General features: G+C 35.9%; 1 protein-coding gene across 3 annotated transcripts in view; it reads right to left on the reverse strand.

The window, feature by feature from the left end:
- The window catches only part of ntmt1 (N-terminal Xaa-Pro-Lys N-methyltransferase 1), a 47,180-nt gene that overhangs the window by 6,418 nt on the left and 19,185 nt on the right, over window positions 1–21,577 (reverse strand). Inside the window, exons 1-2 of one of the 3 annotated variants that reach the window (XM_087251604.1) lie at window positions 1,148–1,260; window positions 956–1,023 (exon numbers count right to left, since the gene is read on the reverse strand). Coding sequence is in view for 1 of the 3 variants with exons in the window: in XM_087251603.1 (XP_087107729.1) it covers window positions 6,412–6,465 (54 nt within the window). In the remaining 2 variants the exon portion in view is untranslated. 3 annotated transcript variants of the gene reach the window in all.

Below are 21,577 nucleotides of genomic sequence, written 5' to 3' on the forward strand. Positions count from 1 at the left end.
CGTTACAGGACGTCTTTCATGCATATGCGGAATATGCCTGTGTAAGTAACATGAATCGTTCACATATCTTTTGCGACTTTATTGTCCGAGTTGTAAAACGCATAGCAAAGCTGCCTATAGAGAGAAACTCTGCCGTCTCCCACAGAGAGACGCAGGTGCTGGCCAAGAGTGCGTGTATGTGTATGTGTGTGTGTGCGTTTACAGCCGTTTGATAAATATAGATTTGTAACGTTAGCTAAGTCGTTAGCGGTTACCATAATTTCCCGTTGTTTACATCTTTGCTACAACACACCGTTAAAGTTAGACACTGTACATGTCATGATCAATTTTAACAAATAAGAACACTTACAGGTCATGACTCAGAGTTCACAGCGTCTCCTTGCTCCATCTTTGAGGAGATTTTAACTGAATCCAGCACTGAACTGGGAGAGATTCTGGAAGCTGTGTTTTGTCAAATCATGCTTGCTGTGTATTTTATAGTTCTCTGGAACATAATTAATATTGAACTGTAAGCACTTCTGTGTTTGGGTCGTGTCATTTGGAAGCCCAACAACAGAAACAGAACAGCTCTGTGGAAACAGCAGGATGGCATTTCTCTCTCTGCAGTAACGTTACAGCGCCTATGGCCACGGCCTTTACCTGCGCAGTGTGGGATGCGCAATAACGAACTTTTGTGATCTCACAGGGGGCGGAAGTATTTTTTGTAGTCCCCAAAATTCGTTAATTGTAGGCGTTGCTAAGCTAACTCTGTACAAATCAAGGTCTCCCTTTGCATTAAACTTTGAATATTTTACATTCAGAGATGCTGTTTATGTTCACACAGCTACATTACACATCAACTGAAGTTTAAAATATAATATCGTAGTGGACCACCCCTTTAAGCGTTTAAACAAAGATGAAAGAGCAGAGTTACATTTGTATCTATCTTAGCCTTCAGTTCCGTTAACGTACTTACTAGATTTACTCGGTCAAACACGCTCCTACACGTGGTCCTCCTGTCTTTGAAGGTGTCTTGTCCTGTTTCTATATTTGGTGTTGACAAAAGTTACACGTGTTGACACACGGCCAGCTCTAAATCACACGCGTCCACTGAGACTCTCTGCGCTCTTTATGTCTTCAGTCATTCAGACTATGAACACTGACCTACCTTTGCTTTCGTGCTCTCGCTGACTGCCGCTTCTTGCAATCGCTCATGTCACGACTAAACTGTCGAAGAACTGCCCCATGAACAATACTCCAGCTCCCCTACTTCCCAAAAGTAGCAGAAGCCCCACATCCCACGTCATTTCCTTATTTGACCGCCGTGTTTCCCCTCAGTGAGTTGTTTTTATTTTGTCTCCATCTTGTGGCCGCATTTCAAGTTGGTTGTGTAGCTCAATCAATTGTATTTGCATAGTGTTCTTGAATTGTATTAAATGCGGTGTTTTAAGCAATGGTATGGCTGCATAAAGGAGTTAATTTCACTATTAGTGATTTAAAGCCCTTTCTTAAATATTCAAAGATTATACCCATATTTAAAGAGTTAGTTGGTGTTTCCCAGAGATGGGTTGCAGCTGGAAGGGCATCCGCTGCCTAAAACATATGCTGGATAAGTTGGCGGTTCATTCTGCTGTGGCAACCCCAGATTAAAAAAGGGACTAAGACAAAAAAAAAAAAAAGAATGAATATTATTTTCTGACTCTTAATTTTATTAATTGTATTACTGATTTAAATTGTGGTAATTGTAAAGTATTCATTTAAAGGGCACCTATGAGGAAAATCATCATTTGTAAGCTGTTTGGACAGGACTGTGTGTAGGTATATTGTGTTCACGGTCATATTGGAGTGATAGAAACAAATAAGTCTCTTTTTTATTTCCTGACACTAAAATAGGATCTAAATCCTTCCCATTTTGAGGTCCACCGTAATGTAAGAGTGCGGTTTCCCCTCACAACGGATTGATTGACAGCTGCATATTTACATGTCTCCGTAGTAACGTGTATCATCATACAGTATCAACAAGACAGGAGGTGCACAAAGCACCTGGGATTAAAAGATCTGTTCAGCTCTCTGTGATCATCAATCATCATCAAATGTGATCAAAAATGAGTTTTACAAGTTTAAAACATTTTTAAAACAGTGCATGTTTGTAATAAATTACAGCGATTTTACTGTCTTTACTTTATCACCACAGTCGCATGTCAACACAATTATAAAAGAAGACGCTTTAATCCCGTTTTGAGGCTGTTAAATCAGGTTTGTTTTGTGCATTAACATAACGGATATCTATACAGAAGTGTTTACCAACGTGAATCCTGTCACATTTACCATGCAAAAACAGTGCAAAGCTAAACATGCGCCCTGTGTGTGTCTGTGTGTGCGTGTGTCAACTTTGTAACAACATTTTGTGTGACTCATCGCTGCAGAAAGGCTTGAATTAACTCCACAACAAATACATCAAATAATCATTGGGAAAGTTCCGACTATAGTATTTCTCACAACCGTTACGTGACATCTGCTTTCTTCATGTCTGTCACTGTGCTGTTTATTTTACGCAGCCGAGACGGAGGCTGAGGCACACTCTGACAGGCACGTCGGAACGGTGGGCGGGGAGAACTAGCATTAAAGTCACAGGCCACAAAAACAGCTACATTGTGTTCAGAGCAGAAAATCACATTATTCTGAAAGGTATAATAAATAATCTGATTAGTGTTTTGAGCTGAAACTTTACACACACATTCTGGAGACACAAAATACTTATCTTAAATCTTGAAAAGGGGTAAAATAGGTGCACTTTAAATTTAAAGGGACAGTTAACCCTAAAAATCAAAGTGGACTATCCCTTTGTATAATATTTACCCATGCATGAGCAATATTATTGTGCGCACACACACACACACACACACACACACACATATAAAAAGGAAAATCTGTATATAGAAAAAACGAATAATAATTATATATTTACTCTATAATAATATATAATAACACAATATGCTCAGAACAAATCCAGTATAATCAGTTTTTAAAAAAATGTGACATTTAATGACACTAAGTAATATTATAGCACTTTTTTGTGTCAATAACTATACAAATATATTTTAGTAGAAACATATTTGTCCATCTTTGTATCAGAGATGCTGCAGTGATATTTATGGAGATATAATTGATACTAGTGTTGAGTAACTGGTTAATTTATAGTGGTTATTTTCCCGATTGGTCTTTTTTGCCCTTTTAAAATTGTGTTCTTTATTACCCTCAAAAGTGTGCATATTAGTGCTTTAAAGCTACATATTTGTACATGTGCATAATAAAAACTAAACAGGCCACGTTTGGTAGCGCTTCAGCGACAGCTTTTGTGCAGTCTTTTCACTGTTCTCCGGTCACCATAACAAATGTTCATCTGAAAAGTACTTTCGATCCTGTATTTATTTTGTATTCCATCCAGCCTCTTGTTCTCCACTGCTGCTTTTTCTTTGGTCTCATCCCGTCTCTTATTTTCACTGCCTTCATTAGATGACAGCATGCTTTCTGTCTCGCCTGCTTATGGCCGTCTCTCCTCCCCCAGCATTTCCGTGCTCTCCCCTGGGTAAGCGGCTCTGCTCATCCTCTCTCTGTCTGTGGTTCTCAGCCGATCTGGCAGGCTCTACAGATGATGAGTCAGTACACTGTCTGTCTGCAGCGGACAGCCTGAAGTCAGTCGATATTTAATCTGATCTGCTCTCTTTCACCCCATCTCCTTCTGTCTACTCCCTCTCTGGCTCCTGACACCTTTTACACTCTCATTAGAATTACAAAGAGGCTGGAGAAATGGAGCGGAAATCAACACTTCTGAAATGTCCTGAGTCAGCAGAGCCGGTGTTCGCTTCCCCTCACCTGTCTCTCTGCCTGTGGGTCTTTCTCCTTCTCTCTCTTTCTCTCTCCGTGTCATGCCCTCTTCACGTTTCTCCTTTTAGATTCACTTCTTTTCCGCTGCTCAATGTGTTTGACAGCATACTCACCTATTTGACTCATTCTAGACTCATGATGTCTCATCAAAGGTCACTTTTCCAGTTTAAAGGCAAATTGCATTAATTAACCGTCAAAAAGGAATTATATGAGAGGAACAATGTTTGTGTATTTTAGTAATATAGGCTATATTTAATGCTATTTATTACATTTTAATTTAGGGCTGTCAAGGCAAGGCAAGTTTAAATATATAGCACATTTCATACGCAATGGTAATTCAAAGTGCTTTACATAAACAAGAATAAAAGATTAAAATAAAGATAAAAACATGGTTTAAATGGATTAAAACAGGTTAAAAAAGAATAAAAGAGAAGAGAAAGACATAATGGTGCGATCTGTCAGACGTAGCACAGTGCTCATTTGGTAAAGGCACAGTTAAACAGATGTGTTATTAGTGTTGATTTGAATGTGCCTAATGTTGGTGCACATCTGATCATTTCTGGAACCTGATTCCAGCACAGGGGAGTGTAGTAGCTGAAGGCCGATTCACCCAGCTTTAACTGAACCTTTGGAATTTCTAATTTACTTGATTCTTACGATCTGAGTGATCTGTGTCACAATAAGGTCAGTGTTTATAACTGACATTGAATAAACCAGCACCATGCTTGATATATTTAAAACATATGTTTTACATGTAACACATTAATAGCTCCAATTTAAATGAGCTTTACCTAAACATTTTAATTAGTTAGTAACAAGTAGTAATTTTATTTTCATTTCTATTTAGATTTAAATTATTATTCCAGATTAAGTTTTAAAATTCCTACTTATGTTAGCTGTTTCCTAAGATTCTTTTTACTTTTTATGTTATATATAGTGCTGCTTGAAAGTTTGAACACCCCTTGCAGAATAAGAGAAAATGTGAATATTTTTAACCAAATAATAAAGATCATACTTTTTTTTTTATTTAGAACTGTATTAAGATATCTCAACAACAGATGTTTACACATATTTTACAAAAAAAAAAAAATGCTAAAAGTATTAAAATAGCCCCCTCCAAACATTTACGAACCCTTTCTATTTGATACTGTGTGTGACTACCTGGATAATCTACATTTTTTAGTTTTGAGATGGATTTTTCAATATTGAATAATTCACTGAATATTTTTATGCATTTCTCAGTAAATATGGATAATATATATTGATTCATCTGAACGAAACAGAAACATATATATTAATTAAAATAATATTTTAGTTACAAAACATCTTTATAAATGTAAAGAAATACAATTAAATTCATGCAAAATATTGCAAAGAAAAATACAAACTAAAACTAAATATATATAAACTAAAAAAATTCAATAAAATTGTATATATTTTTTGTTTTTCTTGACTTTTGTTATTTTTGAAAATGTTATTTAATATTTTTCTATAACATATAAATTTGGGCTACTAATATTTCAACCATTATTGTAAGTTATTTTGTTAGATAAGCTCCAGATTTGGTTCAGTACTGACTAAACTAATGTATATGCACAAATATAATATTGTAAAGCTTCCAATAGGAAATATTAATTTAAATGAGAGATTTGTGGGGGGTGTAAAATGATTTAGACCTACAACACAATATTTCTTTAGATTTAAGACTTTTTAAGGCCTACAATTTTTACAAGATCTTGTTTTTGACCAAAACATTATTAAAATTGTTAACTGTTGCAAATTTTAAAATGTAATTAAAAGCACCATTTGTGTAGATAAGATACTGATATTATGATTTAAAACAGCTACAGATAAGTGTTACTGTGAGGACAAGCTAAAACTAGTAATAGAACTAAAATAAGGATCTAAACATGTAGCATGTAGTCATTTTACTCAGCAGTTGGTTATTGTTATATAATTATATCTAAAATATGCAATGCATGTTAAAATGCAATAGCAAACCTGCTCTAATATAATAAATATATTTATGCTTGCAGAATCTGTATAAGAGCACAGTTGTTGTTAACATAGTAATGCAAGCTTATGAAAATGGCAAACAGTATCATACATGTACCCATATATACTGAGCACTATATAAAACACACAACAGACAAGAAACATATTTCATGGAGTGACATGGATGAACAAATGTTGACAGAATTTGCCTGTTAGGATGAACTGTTCCCAGGAGTGTAATGAATATTACATAGTTTAAATAGCAGTCATTTGATGCTGTTTTGTATCTAAATTACACTCCTATGCACTGAATATGGCTATCAGTTACACAACAATGACAACAGTCAGTACTAGAATACAACTGAGACAAGCCCTAACAATAATGCAAACACAAGAAGTAGACAGAATAGCGTTGAATGTGGCAAAGGGTGGAGGTCAAAAAGTAGTTCCCATTACATTCGATTCACATGTAGACCTTCAGTTACAATGGCTGAGGTACAAGGACACATGCATCGATATAAACTGTATGTATTTTTACTACAGACTCACCCTTGGATGTTCATTAAATGATTCAGGTCATGCAACAAAGGAAATGCAGCAACCCTGAAAACAAAATGAGAATATGAGGTCACTTACAAACGTGTAAACACACACACTGCTGCCTACAAACAAAGAATGTAGCTACATAACGAATTTAACTGCATTCAAAGTAACCCTGTCGCTGTTTAAACGTTTTCACAGGTACATCAAGCAATTGATCTTATACATCCTGTGCTCCTTGTTGAGCAGATGATTTACCAGACGTTTGCTGATATTAAACGTAGAACAGTTTTTTTAAAGCATCATATTATTATTGATGTTATCAGTTCATATGAAATGTATAAACGTATCCTAAAAGAGAAGCGCTATTACAGTGTCTGCGTGAATATTAGGGCATTAAGTAAACTAGCCTCATGATGGCACTGTTGTACTGTATGCGCGTTCGTGAACATGATGGCGGCCAAGACGGTTTGTTATTCATTTAGTCAGACATTTATACTTTCATTTTAAATACTTAATTAAATAATTCAAAATCAGTCAAAAAATAAATCAAATAAATATATTTTACATTTAAGTGTCGGCCTTATTCGTCTTTCAAACTAACTAATGCTAACTTTGAACACAATGCCTCACAGTGGCCAGAGCTCAAAACACAGTGGGTGGAATTTCAGATATAAGTTGTCCTGTGTTCCTATGCTATCTCGAAGTGTTCATTCATTCATTCATTTTCTTGCCGGCTTAGTCCTTTTATTAATCTGGAGTCGCCACAGCGGAATGAACCGCCAACTCATCCAGCACGTTTTCACGCAACCCATCTCTGTGAAACATCCACACACACTCATTTAAACTCACACTCATACACTACAGACATTTTAGCCTACCCAGTTCACCTGTACTGCATGTCTTTGGACTGTGGGGAAAACCGGAGCACCCGAAGGAAACCCACACGAACACAGGGGGAACATGCAAACTCCACACAGAAACGCTAACTGAGCAGAGGCTCGATCCAGCGCCCTTCTTGCTGTGAGGTGAAAGCACTACCTACTGCGCCACTGCCCGAAGTGTTCCACACCACATTACAATGTATTTTGTAAAAACTTCAGGTATTTATTTACTTACAGAAGACATCTAAAACAACAAAAGTTGTTGTTTATACTTATATGCCTACTTTTTACTCTATGTACCAGTTTATACACCCTGTAAAAATTATATGATCAATTAGTCATGATGACAGCATGTTTTTAGTTAATTGTAACTTATTACACTAAGCTTATTTGTATAAGTTACGCATGCTGTTTTAAGTCAGTTTAACATAATATAAGATCAGTGGACTCATAAGATTAATTTGTTTCAGCTTAAAAGCATTTAAGGCAACTAGGATCTACTCAGGAATATATTTAAAACAGAAATCATTTGGTGATATTAAAGGGTAAATCTTTGTACTTAACATTTGACAATTCAAACTGTTAATTTTACTTATTTGTCAACAAGACATTTTTGTGTTTGTCATTTTAAATATTTTAAATCTATTTTAATTTGATTATGCCAGAATAAGTCAGTTCAGGTCTGGTTCTGTGAACGAGAGGGCATTGTTTCATCAGAGTTTCTGCAGGCTTCACCAAGGTAAATGTAAGACATTTTAAGACATTTTTTAAAACCATTAAGAATGAAATTTTAGACTTATATGGGGATAAATGCTAAGAATTTTATTTGAATATCCCAGTTGGAAAAGTTTTTCACTTTCCCTATCAAAAATGTATTATAAATGAATACATATAATAATACAATACTAATAATAATAATTTAATAATAAAAAATCTAGGTCAGGTCAGTATCTTCTGCAGTATATAAATGGAGAATTTTTAAACAAATGACTGTAAGGAAAGTAATAAAACTCTACTTTAAAATTAAAAGTTAAAAGTTTTATTGAGACTGGGATCATTGGCAACTGTATCGGTGTTAATGGCCAGATTAGGTAGCTATACATGAACAACAGAAAATTAAGACCTTTTAAAAAAGATTTAAGATCTATGAACACAACATTTGACACCTTTTAACACAAAATGTCACTAGATATAAGATTTTTTAAGGCCTAAAAGTTTGCTCTTGAGATTAAGGAAGTTTTAAGACTTTTTAAGACCCCACAGATACACTGTTCATCTATGTTTTGATTGATAATATTTTATTTACACAAAAGTTATTCAAAAGATAAGAAACTCTTTACCAATGCTTTTATTGTATATTACTTTCCTTATGTGCGTATATCACTTTTGGATATTTAATTTGATTTAATAAGAGGACATTAAAAATAGACATCATAAATAACATCACAATAACATAATAAAAATTGTTAACTGTTACAAATTTTAACATGTAATTAAAAGCATCTTTTGTGTAGATAACTATTTAAGACACTGACATTATGGCTAAAAACTGCTACAGATATTTTTCTGTACTCCACAGTTTAGCTGAGAAGACAAGCTAAAACTATAGTCTATGTAACATGTAACTTAAAGTCATTTTATTCAGCAGCTGGCCATTGTTATATGATTATATCTGAAAATATACCTCTGGTATAATATATCGACTATGTTTGTATATGCATGTATAATCTGTATAATAAAACAGGCTTTGTTAACATAAAAATGCAAGCTTATGAAAATGGCAAACAGTATCGTACAAGTTTGTCTGTGTGATTACAGATAAATGCAAGTACAATTTGTTGTATTATTGTCTGTTGCATTCTTACATTTATTATGATTGTGTGTGCATTTGCAAATGTTCTTGTGTTTCTACACTTCCAAAGGTCAAAGGAAGGTCTTAAGCCCTTTTCAAGCAGAACATATGGTCAAAATGTCTGTCACCGAGCCAAAAGGCACAAACAAACAAACAAGCAGAACAAATGTTTTAATACAAATTGCTACATCTTTTAAAACTGACTTCTTTCCTCAAAAATGAGTATGGAACAAATTTGAGCCAAACACACATTGCACAAGTCTTTGAAAGAAGTGTGTGTGCGTATGTGTGTTTGTGACACATGACAGCTGTGTGCTCTTTGATGTTTGGGATTACAGTTGGATTACATCATGGTAGTTTGGATGGAGCACCTGTATTGAGATAGGGGGGGAAAAAACGGTGAAATGCACGGATAAAAAGCGGGCTGGACTGAGGTCTCTCCTGAACTACAAGAAAACAATAAGACATGCTTGTTTTAAAAATGTCCCCCAAAGAGGATAAAGCCATGCAAGTCCGAGTGTGTGTGTGTGTGCATGCTTGTGTGTATGTTTGCACAGGTGTGAAAGTGTGTTTGTACCTTTAAAGATGTTTGTACAGAATGTCCCTGTGCGATGCGCCGGTGTTGTGTTCGTTTTAGAATCCATCAGCCAGTTGATAACTGAAATTATTCTCACAGCCCTCTTGATTACTTGACTCAAATTGGTTAGCAGTGCATATGTTGCTATTTAACAAAGTATTTTTAAATAGTAACTGCAAATGACAACATAACAATGTTAAAAATTTTTAAATTAAGCCTCAAAATAAGCAATACAGAGTGGCATGGAGGCTCAATGGTTAGCACAGTCGCCTCACAGCAAGAAGGTCACTGGTTCAAGTCCTAGCTGGGCCAGTGTGGGTGTTTCCCAGCACTGGGTTGCAGCAGAAAAGGCATCCACTGTGTAAAACGTGCTGGAATAATTGACGGTTCATTTTGCTGTGGCGACCTCTGATAAATAAGAAACCAAGCTGAAGAAAAATAAAGGATTAAAACAATATTATATTAAATTGGTATATTAAACTTCTAATGGCGTTACATTTAATTATAATTTTAAATTGTTAAACATTACAATGTTCACTATATATAATAATTCTATATCATATATTAATAGAATAGTAAGAGAAAAGGTTAAAAATAAAAAAACTGTTAAAAGTATTTTTCATACATTTTGTTAAGAAGGAATGACTTACAAATTATTCATATTGTCATTCAGTTTATGTATTCCCTTGCTATTAAACCCATATTAATATACACTCATTGGCCATTATTAGGTGCACCTTACTAGTTCCAGGTTGGACCCCCTTTTGCCTTCAGAACTGCCTTAATCCTTTGTGGCATAAACTCCACAAGGTACTGGAAATATTCCATAGTTTGGTTCATATTGACATGATGGTATCACACAGTTGCTGCAGATTTGTCGGCTGCACAGCCATGATGCGAATCTCCCATTTCACCACATCCCAAATGTGCTCTGTTGGATTGAGCTCTGGTGACTGTGGAGGCCATTTGAGTACAGTTGCCATGTTCAAGAAACCAGCCTGAGATAATTCACGCTTTATGACATGGCATGTTATTTTGCTGGAAGTAGTCATCAGAAGATGGCTACATTGTGGTCATAAACAGATAGACATGGTCAGCAACAATACTCAGGTAGGCTGTGGTGTTGACACGATGCTCAATTGGTACTAATGGGCCCAAAGTGTGCCAAGAAAATATCCCCCACACCATCACACCACCACCACCAGCCTGAATCGTTGATCCAAGGCATGATGGATCCATGCTTTCATGTTGTTGATGCCAAATTCTAACCTTACCATTCGAATGTTGCAGCAGAAATCGAGACTCATCAGACCAGGCAATGTTTTTTTTCCCAATCTTCTATTGACCAATTATGGTGAGCCTGTGAGAATTGTAGCTTCAGGGCCTACTCACACTATGCTATCCCAACCGTGCCCAGGCCCGTTTCCCAGATCGTTTGAGAAGTGTGAGTGCGCTGAATGGGGCTCAGGTGAATCGGATTCACTTGGGCTTCTGTGTGGTACGCTTGTGTGTGAGTGCAAATGCGCCTAAGACCGAAACTGAAAGCAGGACGGGACCTTTAATGGATTGTTTCATATGGATTTATTAATTATTCTTACTGTTAAATGAACGCAAACTGTTGTAGGTTATTAAAGACGCAAACCCCTCACTAGGCACGAAAGCTGTGCACCTTCAGCAAACGTCCTAGTTCCTGCAGCACATGGACTTTATGACTGTTTTTGAGCGTCAAAAACGGCTGATCAGTTCGGCGAAATATTTGACTGCATGTCACTGTATGTCAAACAACATAACTAAAGACATCTAAACTAAAGACATCTAGACTGTGCTGAGCGAGAGTGCTTCTGACCAGCGCATCATCAATAACGTTAGGCTGAATGCAATGTGAGTGCGGGCCGTCAGGGTGAGACGGGAGGGGGGACAAGCGTGCTTTGACTCGGTTCCTCAGTCTCCTGTGAACCAGTCTGGCCATTGTCCTCTGACTTCAGGTATCAGAAGGCATTCGCACCCACTGAACTGCCACTCACTGGATATTTTCTCTTTTTCGGACCACACTCTGTAAACCCTAGATGGTTGTGCATGAAAATCCCAGGAGATCAACAGTTCATTCATTCGTTCACTCATTTTCTTTTCAGCTTAGTCCCTTTATTAATCTGGGGTCGACACAGCGGAATGAACCGCCAACTTATCCAGCACGTTTTTACGCAGCGGATGCCTCAAAGTCACTTAAATCTTCTTTCTTCCCCATTCTGACGCTCAATTTTAACTGCAGCTGATCGTCTTGACCAATTTTACTTGTCTAAATGCATTGAGTTGCTGCCATGTGATTGGCTAATCAGAAATTTGCATTAACAAGCAGTTGGACAGGTGTACCTAATAAAGTGGCCGGTGTGTGTAATATATAACTACAGTATTAACAGAATATACATTTTAATAATATAATAATAATTATTATAACTATTGTGTAATTAATACAGTAATATTTGATTTTTATAACATTAATTATATATTGTATATTAAGAATAAAACAATCTGAGAAAAGTTAAAACAAAGTATGAAAAACTATTAATATTAAAGTTTCAAGATGGAAGATGGAAAGATATTTTTCATAACACAATGCAGTAAATAATAAAGTATTATTATTTACATATTATATGTTCGTATTATATATAACATTATAAAGATAAATAGAGACAATAATGCATTATCTACATGCATATTCTTTGTAACAACATTGAGCAATATATCAGCAGCTAACCTCAAGCAGTCAACAGCAGGCTCTTAATCGAAGCCAGAGCTCGGCAGGGCGTCGAGCTGAATGCTTAATGACTGAATTACAATCAGGTTTGGGTGAGAGCAGGATTAGTTCTGTCTTTGAAGGTCCGAGGTCTGATGTGGTTTCTGGTTTCACAGTGAAGCAGTGCCTGGCATATTGAGAACAGAGCCAGTGCGAGAGTGTGTGTGAGCAAGAGTATGTGTGTGAGTGAGTTTGTGCTGGAATGTTGCGTATGCGTTCATGGAACAAAACAGAATAGAATGTTACACAACACCGCTCCATGCCTTTAGTCTGTGCTGTTCTTCCTATTCTAACTTCTGCCTTCTCTCCTCTGTCTCTCTGTTTTCCCCAATGTGAGCCTCTGACACCCCCATCACTGCCAACAACTCTCTCTCTCTCTTTCTCTGTGTGTCTATATTTTGGGCTATCAGCTCAGGCTGGGTAGATTGAAGTGGACAGCAGTGCAGAGCACACACTCACTGCTGCCTCTCTGTCTAATCCCTGACCTAGAAACAGAGAAAAGAGAGAGAATACTTAAAGGTTACTGAGAGGATAGAAATGTGTAGTTTTACTTATTTGAAGACATATGCTTCCTAACTAGTAAAATTTACCTCAGGTTGAGTACAGACTCATAATTATAAACACCTCTACACCTTTTTCCGCAAGTTTTTTTTTTTTTTTTTTACTTTGGGTTGCACGAGTTTGGGGAATTTCCTTTGAAGTATGGAGCCATAAATTCTCAGTCTCAAAAATAATACATTTACAAAATATAATTCATTCATGTACAACACAATTCATATTTTCAAAATCCAATTCATAAGTTCAAAACACAATTCATAAATACAAAAATCATATTTGTAAATTCAAAACACACCTGAAAAATACACAAATACAATTTGTAAATTCAAAACACAATTCATAAATACACAAATCCAAATCATAAGTTCAAAACACGATTCAAAAATACACAAATCCAATAAGTACATTTAAAACACAACTCCACAAATCCAATTTGTAAGTAAATTAGTAAATGATGACAAAAATATCATGTTGGGGCAAACTATCCCAATAAAATAAAGTGTGTTTTATTTTTCTGTCATAAAAATAACATTATGCTTGATACTATAACTGAGATTGGTACCACAAGCATATCTGTGGCCAAGGCTCTTTTAAGTTCACCATTTTGTTTTTCCAGATTATTTTCTCTTTGTATTCTCTACAGTACAGTTATATTCAATGTGCTTATATTATTATATTATGTTGTAGCACTAACCATTTTTTAAGTTTCTGGGGTTAATTCATAATCTGCTAACTTGTTAATTCTATTTTAATATATATTACATACAGACATAAACAATAATATGGTGATTGTTTCAGCGTAAAGGATGTTACTCAAATAATTCATGCAAAGCCTTATGGGGTGTATTAAAAATTCAGATAAAAATTCAGATACGTGCATGGTTAGTTTTAAACTCACATGTGAAATGATAGCGTTTGAGATTAATTTAATCTCTTAAATTTAAGAAAGAATATATCATGGAAGTAGTACAGCGTAACAGCAGTGTGTTTCTGAACTACAATGTAAATATATATTAATTAAAATTGTGTTCAGTTTATTTACGGTTGTAAGTTGCATTATGAGACCTTGGTCTCGGATTTGTTGACTATGGATGTTGAAAATTCAACTCTGCAGTTTTCCAAAGTGACTTTTATTGACATTTTAGTTGTTTGAAATACAATATACTGTATAAGAAATAATATGTAGGGAAATAAGTCTGTAAAATAACAGAAAATGCACCGGCAGTCTATTACAAGGTGTTTGTACCGTAATATACAACTCCAACCCAAACAATATACCACATTAAACTATTAAAAAAAATTTTTTTTGCACTTTTTAAGGTTAAAAGTTGTTGACAGAAACATCCTAATGCATAATGGAAATGCATAAATAAAAGGGTGAAAAATAAAATGAAACAAAACAACAAAATACAGAAAACTGCTAATTCAAGCATATTTATTACAGTGTAGTCATATGCACAGGAGCTCCTCAGCCGGTCCGGAGGAGAATCTGCACCGCTGTTCTACTGCCAGAGTGTCTGGTTGGCACATAGTTAAAAATTCATGAGCCATTTTCTTATTAATATTTCACACAAGCAAGCTCCCTATCACCAGTGCAGCTGTAACCAAGCAGTACACACACAGACACAGAGAGAGAAATACAGAGAGAGAAAAGGAGTAAAAGTGATCGAGTAAATAGAGCAGTAGTAAAAATGCTAAAGCAGTAAATAGAAAAACTACAATTACAGAACAAAAGCTCAAATGTTTGAATAAACAGTGTTTATTTTTCACATAATTTCAGGATGGTTCCTCTCACTTGAAACAGTCTGAGCACATGTCAAGTAACCGACCAGCTCTTACAACTCACTGCTTTTTTTCAGTCATGCATATTTTATTGTCGGACTGATTTCTATGGCCACAGTATGAATAGAGTAGCACCATCTAGTGGTAATATGGACAAACTGTCATTGGAAATAAAAGGACATGGACCCTCACAACCCCTAACAGTCAAATTGTATACATTTTTGAGTAACTGATTAAAATGAATGTTGTGCTTATTGAGGCTGCATTCATGTGACTAAAATACAGTTAAACCGAACTTTTATGAAATATAATTATACATTTTAAAAGAACTACTTAATATATTAGTGGAAAATAGCTTTTTGCAAGATTCTTTGATAAATCAAAAGTGTAAAAGAATAGCATTTACTTACAGTATAAATCACATTATTAATGGCTTTAATGTCACTTTTATTCAATTTAATGCATTCTAACAAAAAAAGCATAAAAAGAATAATGCAGAATAAAATTACATATTTAACAGAATCTTCTGTATACTGTACGAAACAACAAATTCAAGATAAAATTTAGTTTAAATTACACTGAATCCAAAAAGTCACTTTTAACCAACTTACTTTCATTGAAAGGGCACCTATGATGAAAATCATCCTTTGTAAGCTGCTTGGACAGAACTGTGTGTAGTTAAAGTGTGTCCACAGTCCTATTAGAGTAATATAAAGACAATAACTCTCTAACATTAAAACAATCCAGATTCAAATCCCTCCCATTTTGAGGCCGACCACAACGTGACATATGAGTGCGGTTTCCCCGCCCACCAAATTGATTGACAGCCCCTTATTACAGTTTTTCTTGTTTGCTTTGACCTGGTTAAAGAAACTAGGAGGATCCACTCCATTTTCTTCATCACTATCCCAGCAGAGCAGAAGACATGTCTTGCAAATGTGTAAACTCTTTCTCATTGGATTGATACATTTTCCATAACATTTTTCAAAACTGTTAACACGAATGCTATTGAAGTAGTCTAAACTCTATTGTTTTAGTTATGGTAACCAAACAGGAACCATTCCTAACTATTAGAAACTACCAAGATAAATATTAAAGCACTGTAGCACTGTTTTGACACTCCTTCACACAAATCTTCAATTAGCAATCAGTCAGAAAATCTTATAAAAATGGTGGAAGGTCTGTGTTGTTTAGTGCCAGCATGGATGAAGGAGGTCAATAGTGGCTATGTCGTATACTCCCAATAGATTTAACAGTATATTGTGTACATGCGTTCTCTCTAATGTTTACCGTATTTTATTACTTTTATCTATTTAGTTTTTTAAACAGTATTTCAGTTTTTAACCACAGTTTGAAAAATGTCATGAATTCAATATAAATTTAATCAACACATTTCTTATTCTGGATCCAATTCTTTTCAAAAAGGCAAATTTGACAGCTCAAAATTGAAAGACAACAAATGGCATAGGCAATAGGCTACAATGGCATGCAATGGTGCACTGATTCACATGTATTTTGTTGTCCATTGTGTAATGATTAATTGAAAGAGCTCATACATGTTAACAAGTAGAAGGTAAAATGAGCTTTTGTTGCATATTTTAAATGTTTAGACACGGTATGTGCGTTTTGCAAGCAAAATGTGACATTTTGACCATGAGTGCCACTGTTTAGGCCTGTGTGTTTACTGTTTTGAAAATGTGAAGTTTTAGTTGAAGGCTGCATCAAAGCAATCAAGAAAAACTATATCATGTCTCCATAGTAACACGTATAATCATATCAACAAGACAGGAGGTGCGCAAAGCAACCGGGATTAAAAGATCTGTTCAGCTCGCTGTGATCATCAATCATCATCAAATGTGATCAAGAAGGAGTTTCACAAGTTTTTAAAACAGTGCATATTTGTAATGAATTGCAGCGATTTTGCCGTCTCTATGACCACAGCCGCATGTCAGAACAATTATAAAAGAAGACGCTTCAATCCTGGTTTGTGAATGTTAAATCAGGTTTATTTTGTACATCAACATAACGGATATCCATACAGCAGTGGATACTAACGTTTATCCTGTCACATTTGCCATATAAAATCTGTGCAAAGTAAAATGCCAGCGCACTGTGTGTATGTGTCTGTGTGTGTGCGTGCGTGCGTGATCTTTGAAACAACATTGTGTGTGACTCATCGTTGCAACTCAACAACAAATACATCAAATAATCATTGGGAAAGTCCTTACTGTAGTATTTTCACCAACGTTACATGAGATCTGCTTCATTCATATCTGTCACTGTGCTGTTTATCTGACGCAGCCGAGGCGGAGGCTGAGGGACACTCTGACAGGCACGTGGAAACGGTGGGCAGGGAGAACTAGCATTAAAGGCACAGGCAACAAAAACAGCTACATTGTGTTCAGAGCAGAAATTCTAATATTTAAAAGGTATAATAAATAATCTGATGAGTGTTTTGAGTTGAAACTTTACACACACATTCTGGAGACACAAAATACTTATCTTAAATCTTGAAAAGGGGTAAAATAGGTGCACTTCATTGTCCATAACTGTAAAATTTTTCCCACTAGGAAAGACATCTGTGTTTATAGTTCTGCTGACTTTATTAAAATCATCAATAGAGAACTCAATTTCTCTACAAGCATGTAAGCTAGGTGATACCCATGAAAAAGTATGCCATGATCATTCTTTAAAAATGTTATTGCATCCTGGTTGCAACTTCTGGCTTAAAATTAAGTATCTTCCAGCAAACGTCTGTGGCAGAGTTGGTGCTTCTCAATAGCTGTTCTCCATAGCTTTAGCAAATTGATTTGCTGAATTTTCATTCTAAAATGTGGTTTAGCAGATCACTCTATATGCCTGCCATAACAATAACTTCTTACACTCGTGCTGCTTGCTGTCATCCTTTCAGCACAAGTAGCTTCTCAATTTAGCTTGCAAGCTAAGCTGCAGAAAAAAAAAACTACAAACACAAATGCCTTCAGCGATGCTGGTGAAGTGTTTTGTTGTTACTGTAAACGCTGATTTTCTGTTGCCAGCAAAGGTGAATCAAAAACTGCAGATCACATTTAAAAAACAAACAAATGAGAACATTGAAGGAATTCATGCCATATGAAAACAATTTGTTGATCATTACATGGAGCAGTTGTGCTCATAGACAGTACATTTTGGTATATTTAACATTGCAAATTCACCTACACTGTAAAAATGGCCATGATTTCAACGGTAAAAATGCTACAGTAAAAATCCGTAACCTGGTTAACAGTATATTTCCATAATATATACAGCAAATAACCGTAAACTGACTTTCCTAGAATTCCCTGCATCGCACATAACTTTTTGTGCTTTTTGTTGACATTAATATGGATCTTTTAAGTTGTTTCCCCATCAGTTATGTACATTAGAGATTTATGTTTCATCTAATGTTGATAAACAATGTTTATTTCATGACTTTAATTTTATGCGTGTTACCGGACTGGTGTTATAAGTAGCTGTGTGAATGACACAGAGCACCTTCTATACACTGATACACTTCTCTCCTTGTAGGAAGAGATATTTGTGATGAGTATTGATTCATCACCACCTGCATATAGCTGTGTTAACATGTCTATCTGTGTAACAAAAGATGTGTAGATGTTGGTAATTTAAAATACAGACATGTTACATGTATAAATAAATTAAATATGGTAGTTTACTGTAAAAATGAGTAATTACTTTTATGGTTTGTACCATATTTTTAACAGTAAAATACTGGCAACCACAGCTGCAGTTTTTTACCATAAATTTTAGGGATTTATTTTTTACAGTGTACACATGCACAGACACAATTCCACAAAGAGATCACTTTCTACAGTTATTTTTCAATAAAACAAAGTTTCAATAAAACAAAGTTTAGGCAGCACGATGACACAGTGGGTAGCACAATCGCCTCACAGCAAGAAGGTCGCTGGTTCAGCCCCGGCTGGATCAGTTGGCATTTCTGTGTGAAGTTTGCATGCTCTTCCTGTGTTCGCGTGGGTTTCCTCCAGGTGCTCCAGTTTACCCCACACTCCAAAGACATGTGCTATAGGTGAAATGAGTAAGCTAAATTGACCGTATCTGTGTGAATGAGTGTGTATGGATGTTTACCAGTACTGGGTTGCAGCTGGAAGGGCATACAGAGTGTAAAACATATACATAAAACATGGATAAGTTGGCAATTCATTCCGCTGTGGCAACCCCAGATTAATAAAGAGACTAAGCTGAAGGAAAATGAATGAATGAACAGTTAATCTAAGGTTAAAAGTTAATCTAAGGGTGCTTTCCCACTTGGTTCATTTGCCTGGACCGTACCCAAGTTTGATTGTCTCCCCCTGCCACCTCCTCGGTTGATTTGTGTTCATAGTCTTTTTTCCTTCTGAACCCCGGTACGCTTGTGTCATCGACCTGCTGTTTTGTTTTATGGCCGTTGCTAGGTGACGGTCATGAATGCAAGCATCGAAATGGAAAGACGTCGGCACATCGCGGTCATTCTGCTTTTACTGAAGCTTTTGGTTTTGGACATGCAGTAAGTGACTCGCGTCTATCTGCCGAAAATTTTTTATAAACATTTAGAACATCACACTGTGTCTGCAGGAGCTGTTTTTGGAGGAGACAAGCAGACATCACTGTGAATCACTGTGCTTGCCCTGGCTCAGTCCCACGCGTGTCACCAAAGTACGAAATGTGACACGCACACACACAAACACGAACGAACGTAATGAAAATGGTAGTTTGTTGTACAGTTGGTGGTTCACTTCCATGATTTGTTACGATTGCATTCACATCAGAATTGAACCGTACCAGAGTTCGCATGAACCGTACCCCAGACCACCTCTTTCAGGCGGACTCGGGTACGGTTCACGAGTGCACACCCGAGTTCAGAAGACTCGTTTACACTAGATAAACGTACTGTACTATGATGTCAAACGAACCCGGGATGGGACCCAAAGTGCTAATGTGAAAGCACCCTAAAACAGACACGCCCAAACTAGTGCCCATGGGCCAAAGTTGGCCCATTTTAAAATTTGATTTGGCCCACCATCCCATTTGAGAAGAGAGGGAGATCGCTAGGGATGTGGTTGGAGTGAACTTTTTTGACAAAGATCGTTCTTTTGAATGTAATGTAACATTCTGTTTGTTTGTTTTGTAATTTGTTTTGTTTTATAAATCAGTTAGATTTTTTGTAAAATGTAAATACAATCACGCAACGGATAAAGAGCAATGCACAAGACATCGGCGAGCAAATCAAGGCAAAGGCAGTTGCAACTTAGTGTATTCACTCCATTGTGTCAATAATGGCATTGTTTATATTTTTAATGTAATAAATTCAATATATTTATAATTAAATATACTGCATTAGATATAAAATTAGGAAATAAATTAGGAAATTTGGTGTAACACAGTTTGGTATATTTATCTTCGACCCACCGCCCTCAATCAGGTTAGGTTTTTGGCCCTTCATAAGAAAAAGTTTGTGCACCCCTGATCTAAAACTTGCTTCAAAATGTAATGAAATGTTCCGATTATAGATTTAAACTGCTGTTGTTGGAGTGGAGATGTAGGTCCCATAATGCAATTTGAAAGCATAAATAAACAGAAAGCACCTGTGAATCACGAGCCAAGGACTGTTAATTAACAGATGTTTTTTATAGTGTAGGTAAATTGTCTTTATCCACAGTGTGAGTTACTCACAAATAAAAGCTGCTTCCTCTCTGACAAACTACAGAAGGCATTTGCTTTTTTCCCTAACACATATATCGTCAAACCAAATGCCTTTCTTATTCTATCTTATAATATTTTAATGTTATTGTGTACAATAAACAATTGAGCACACAAGTTAACAGTCTGAATTACTCACTTACTATCCTTTGGCTTAGTTCCTGATTTATCAGGGGTCACCACATTGGAATGAATCGCCAATTACTCTGGCATATGTTTTTATACAGCAGATGCAGCCTTGGGAAACACCCATGCACTCTTTTATTCACACACATTCATACACTATGGCCAATTTACTTCATCAAATTCATCTAAAGCGCATGTCTTTGGACTGTGGGGGAAACTGGAGCACCCGGAGGAAACCCATGCAAACATGGGGAGAACATGCAAACTCCACACAGTAATGCCAACTGGGTAAGCCAGGACCTTTTTGCCTTGAGGCGACAGTGCTAACCACTATGTCGCTATTAATATGCATTCAACAGCAAATCTGGCATTGTTACGATTAGAAATAGCTGATAGAGAAACATGACTTAATTGCAGAATATTATCAGACAAAAGAAAAACAAGCATTCATCAGTAATAAGTGATAGTAAAGCGGAGCGCAGCACTATTTTAACAAGGTTTTTCTGACAAACTGTTTCAGTCTGCAAGCTCACGTCTCAGCTAAAACATCATTTCTTCTGCAGTGGCTGTGTAGATTCAACACCATGACAACACAGTGAGAGAGACTTACAGCAAACACAAACCGATGAAGGTTGTCTGGCAAAACAGTTTTCTTTTGCCTTTAATTATTTATATATGTTTTCAATATTTGCAAATGTGACTATATATAAAATTGAGATGCACTAGTTGACCAGTCATTAAAACAGTACATTGGTTTGTATCTCATATCTCAGAAGGGAACTCAAGTTACGAATGTATTTTCTTTTCAAATTCCACTATATAAAGTGGAATATATATATTATATTATATTATATTATATATAT

This window comes from Danio rerio, chromosome 5 (assembly GCF_052040795.2).
Source record: "Danio rerio strain M-AB ecotype USA chromosome 5, GRCz13ab, whole genome shotgun sequence".
In the NCBI taxonomy this organism is placed as follows: Eukaryota; Metazoa; Chordata; class Actinopteri; order Cypriniformes; family Danionidae; genus Danio; species Danio rerio.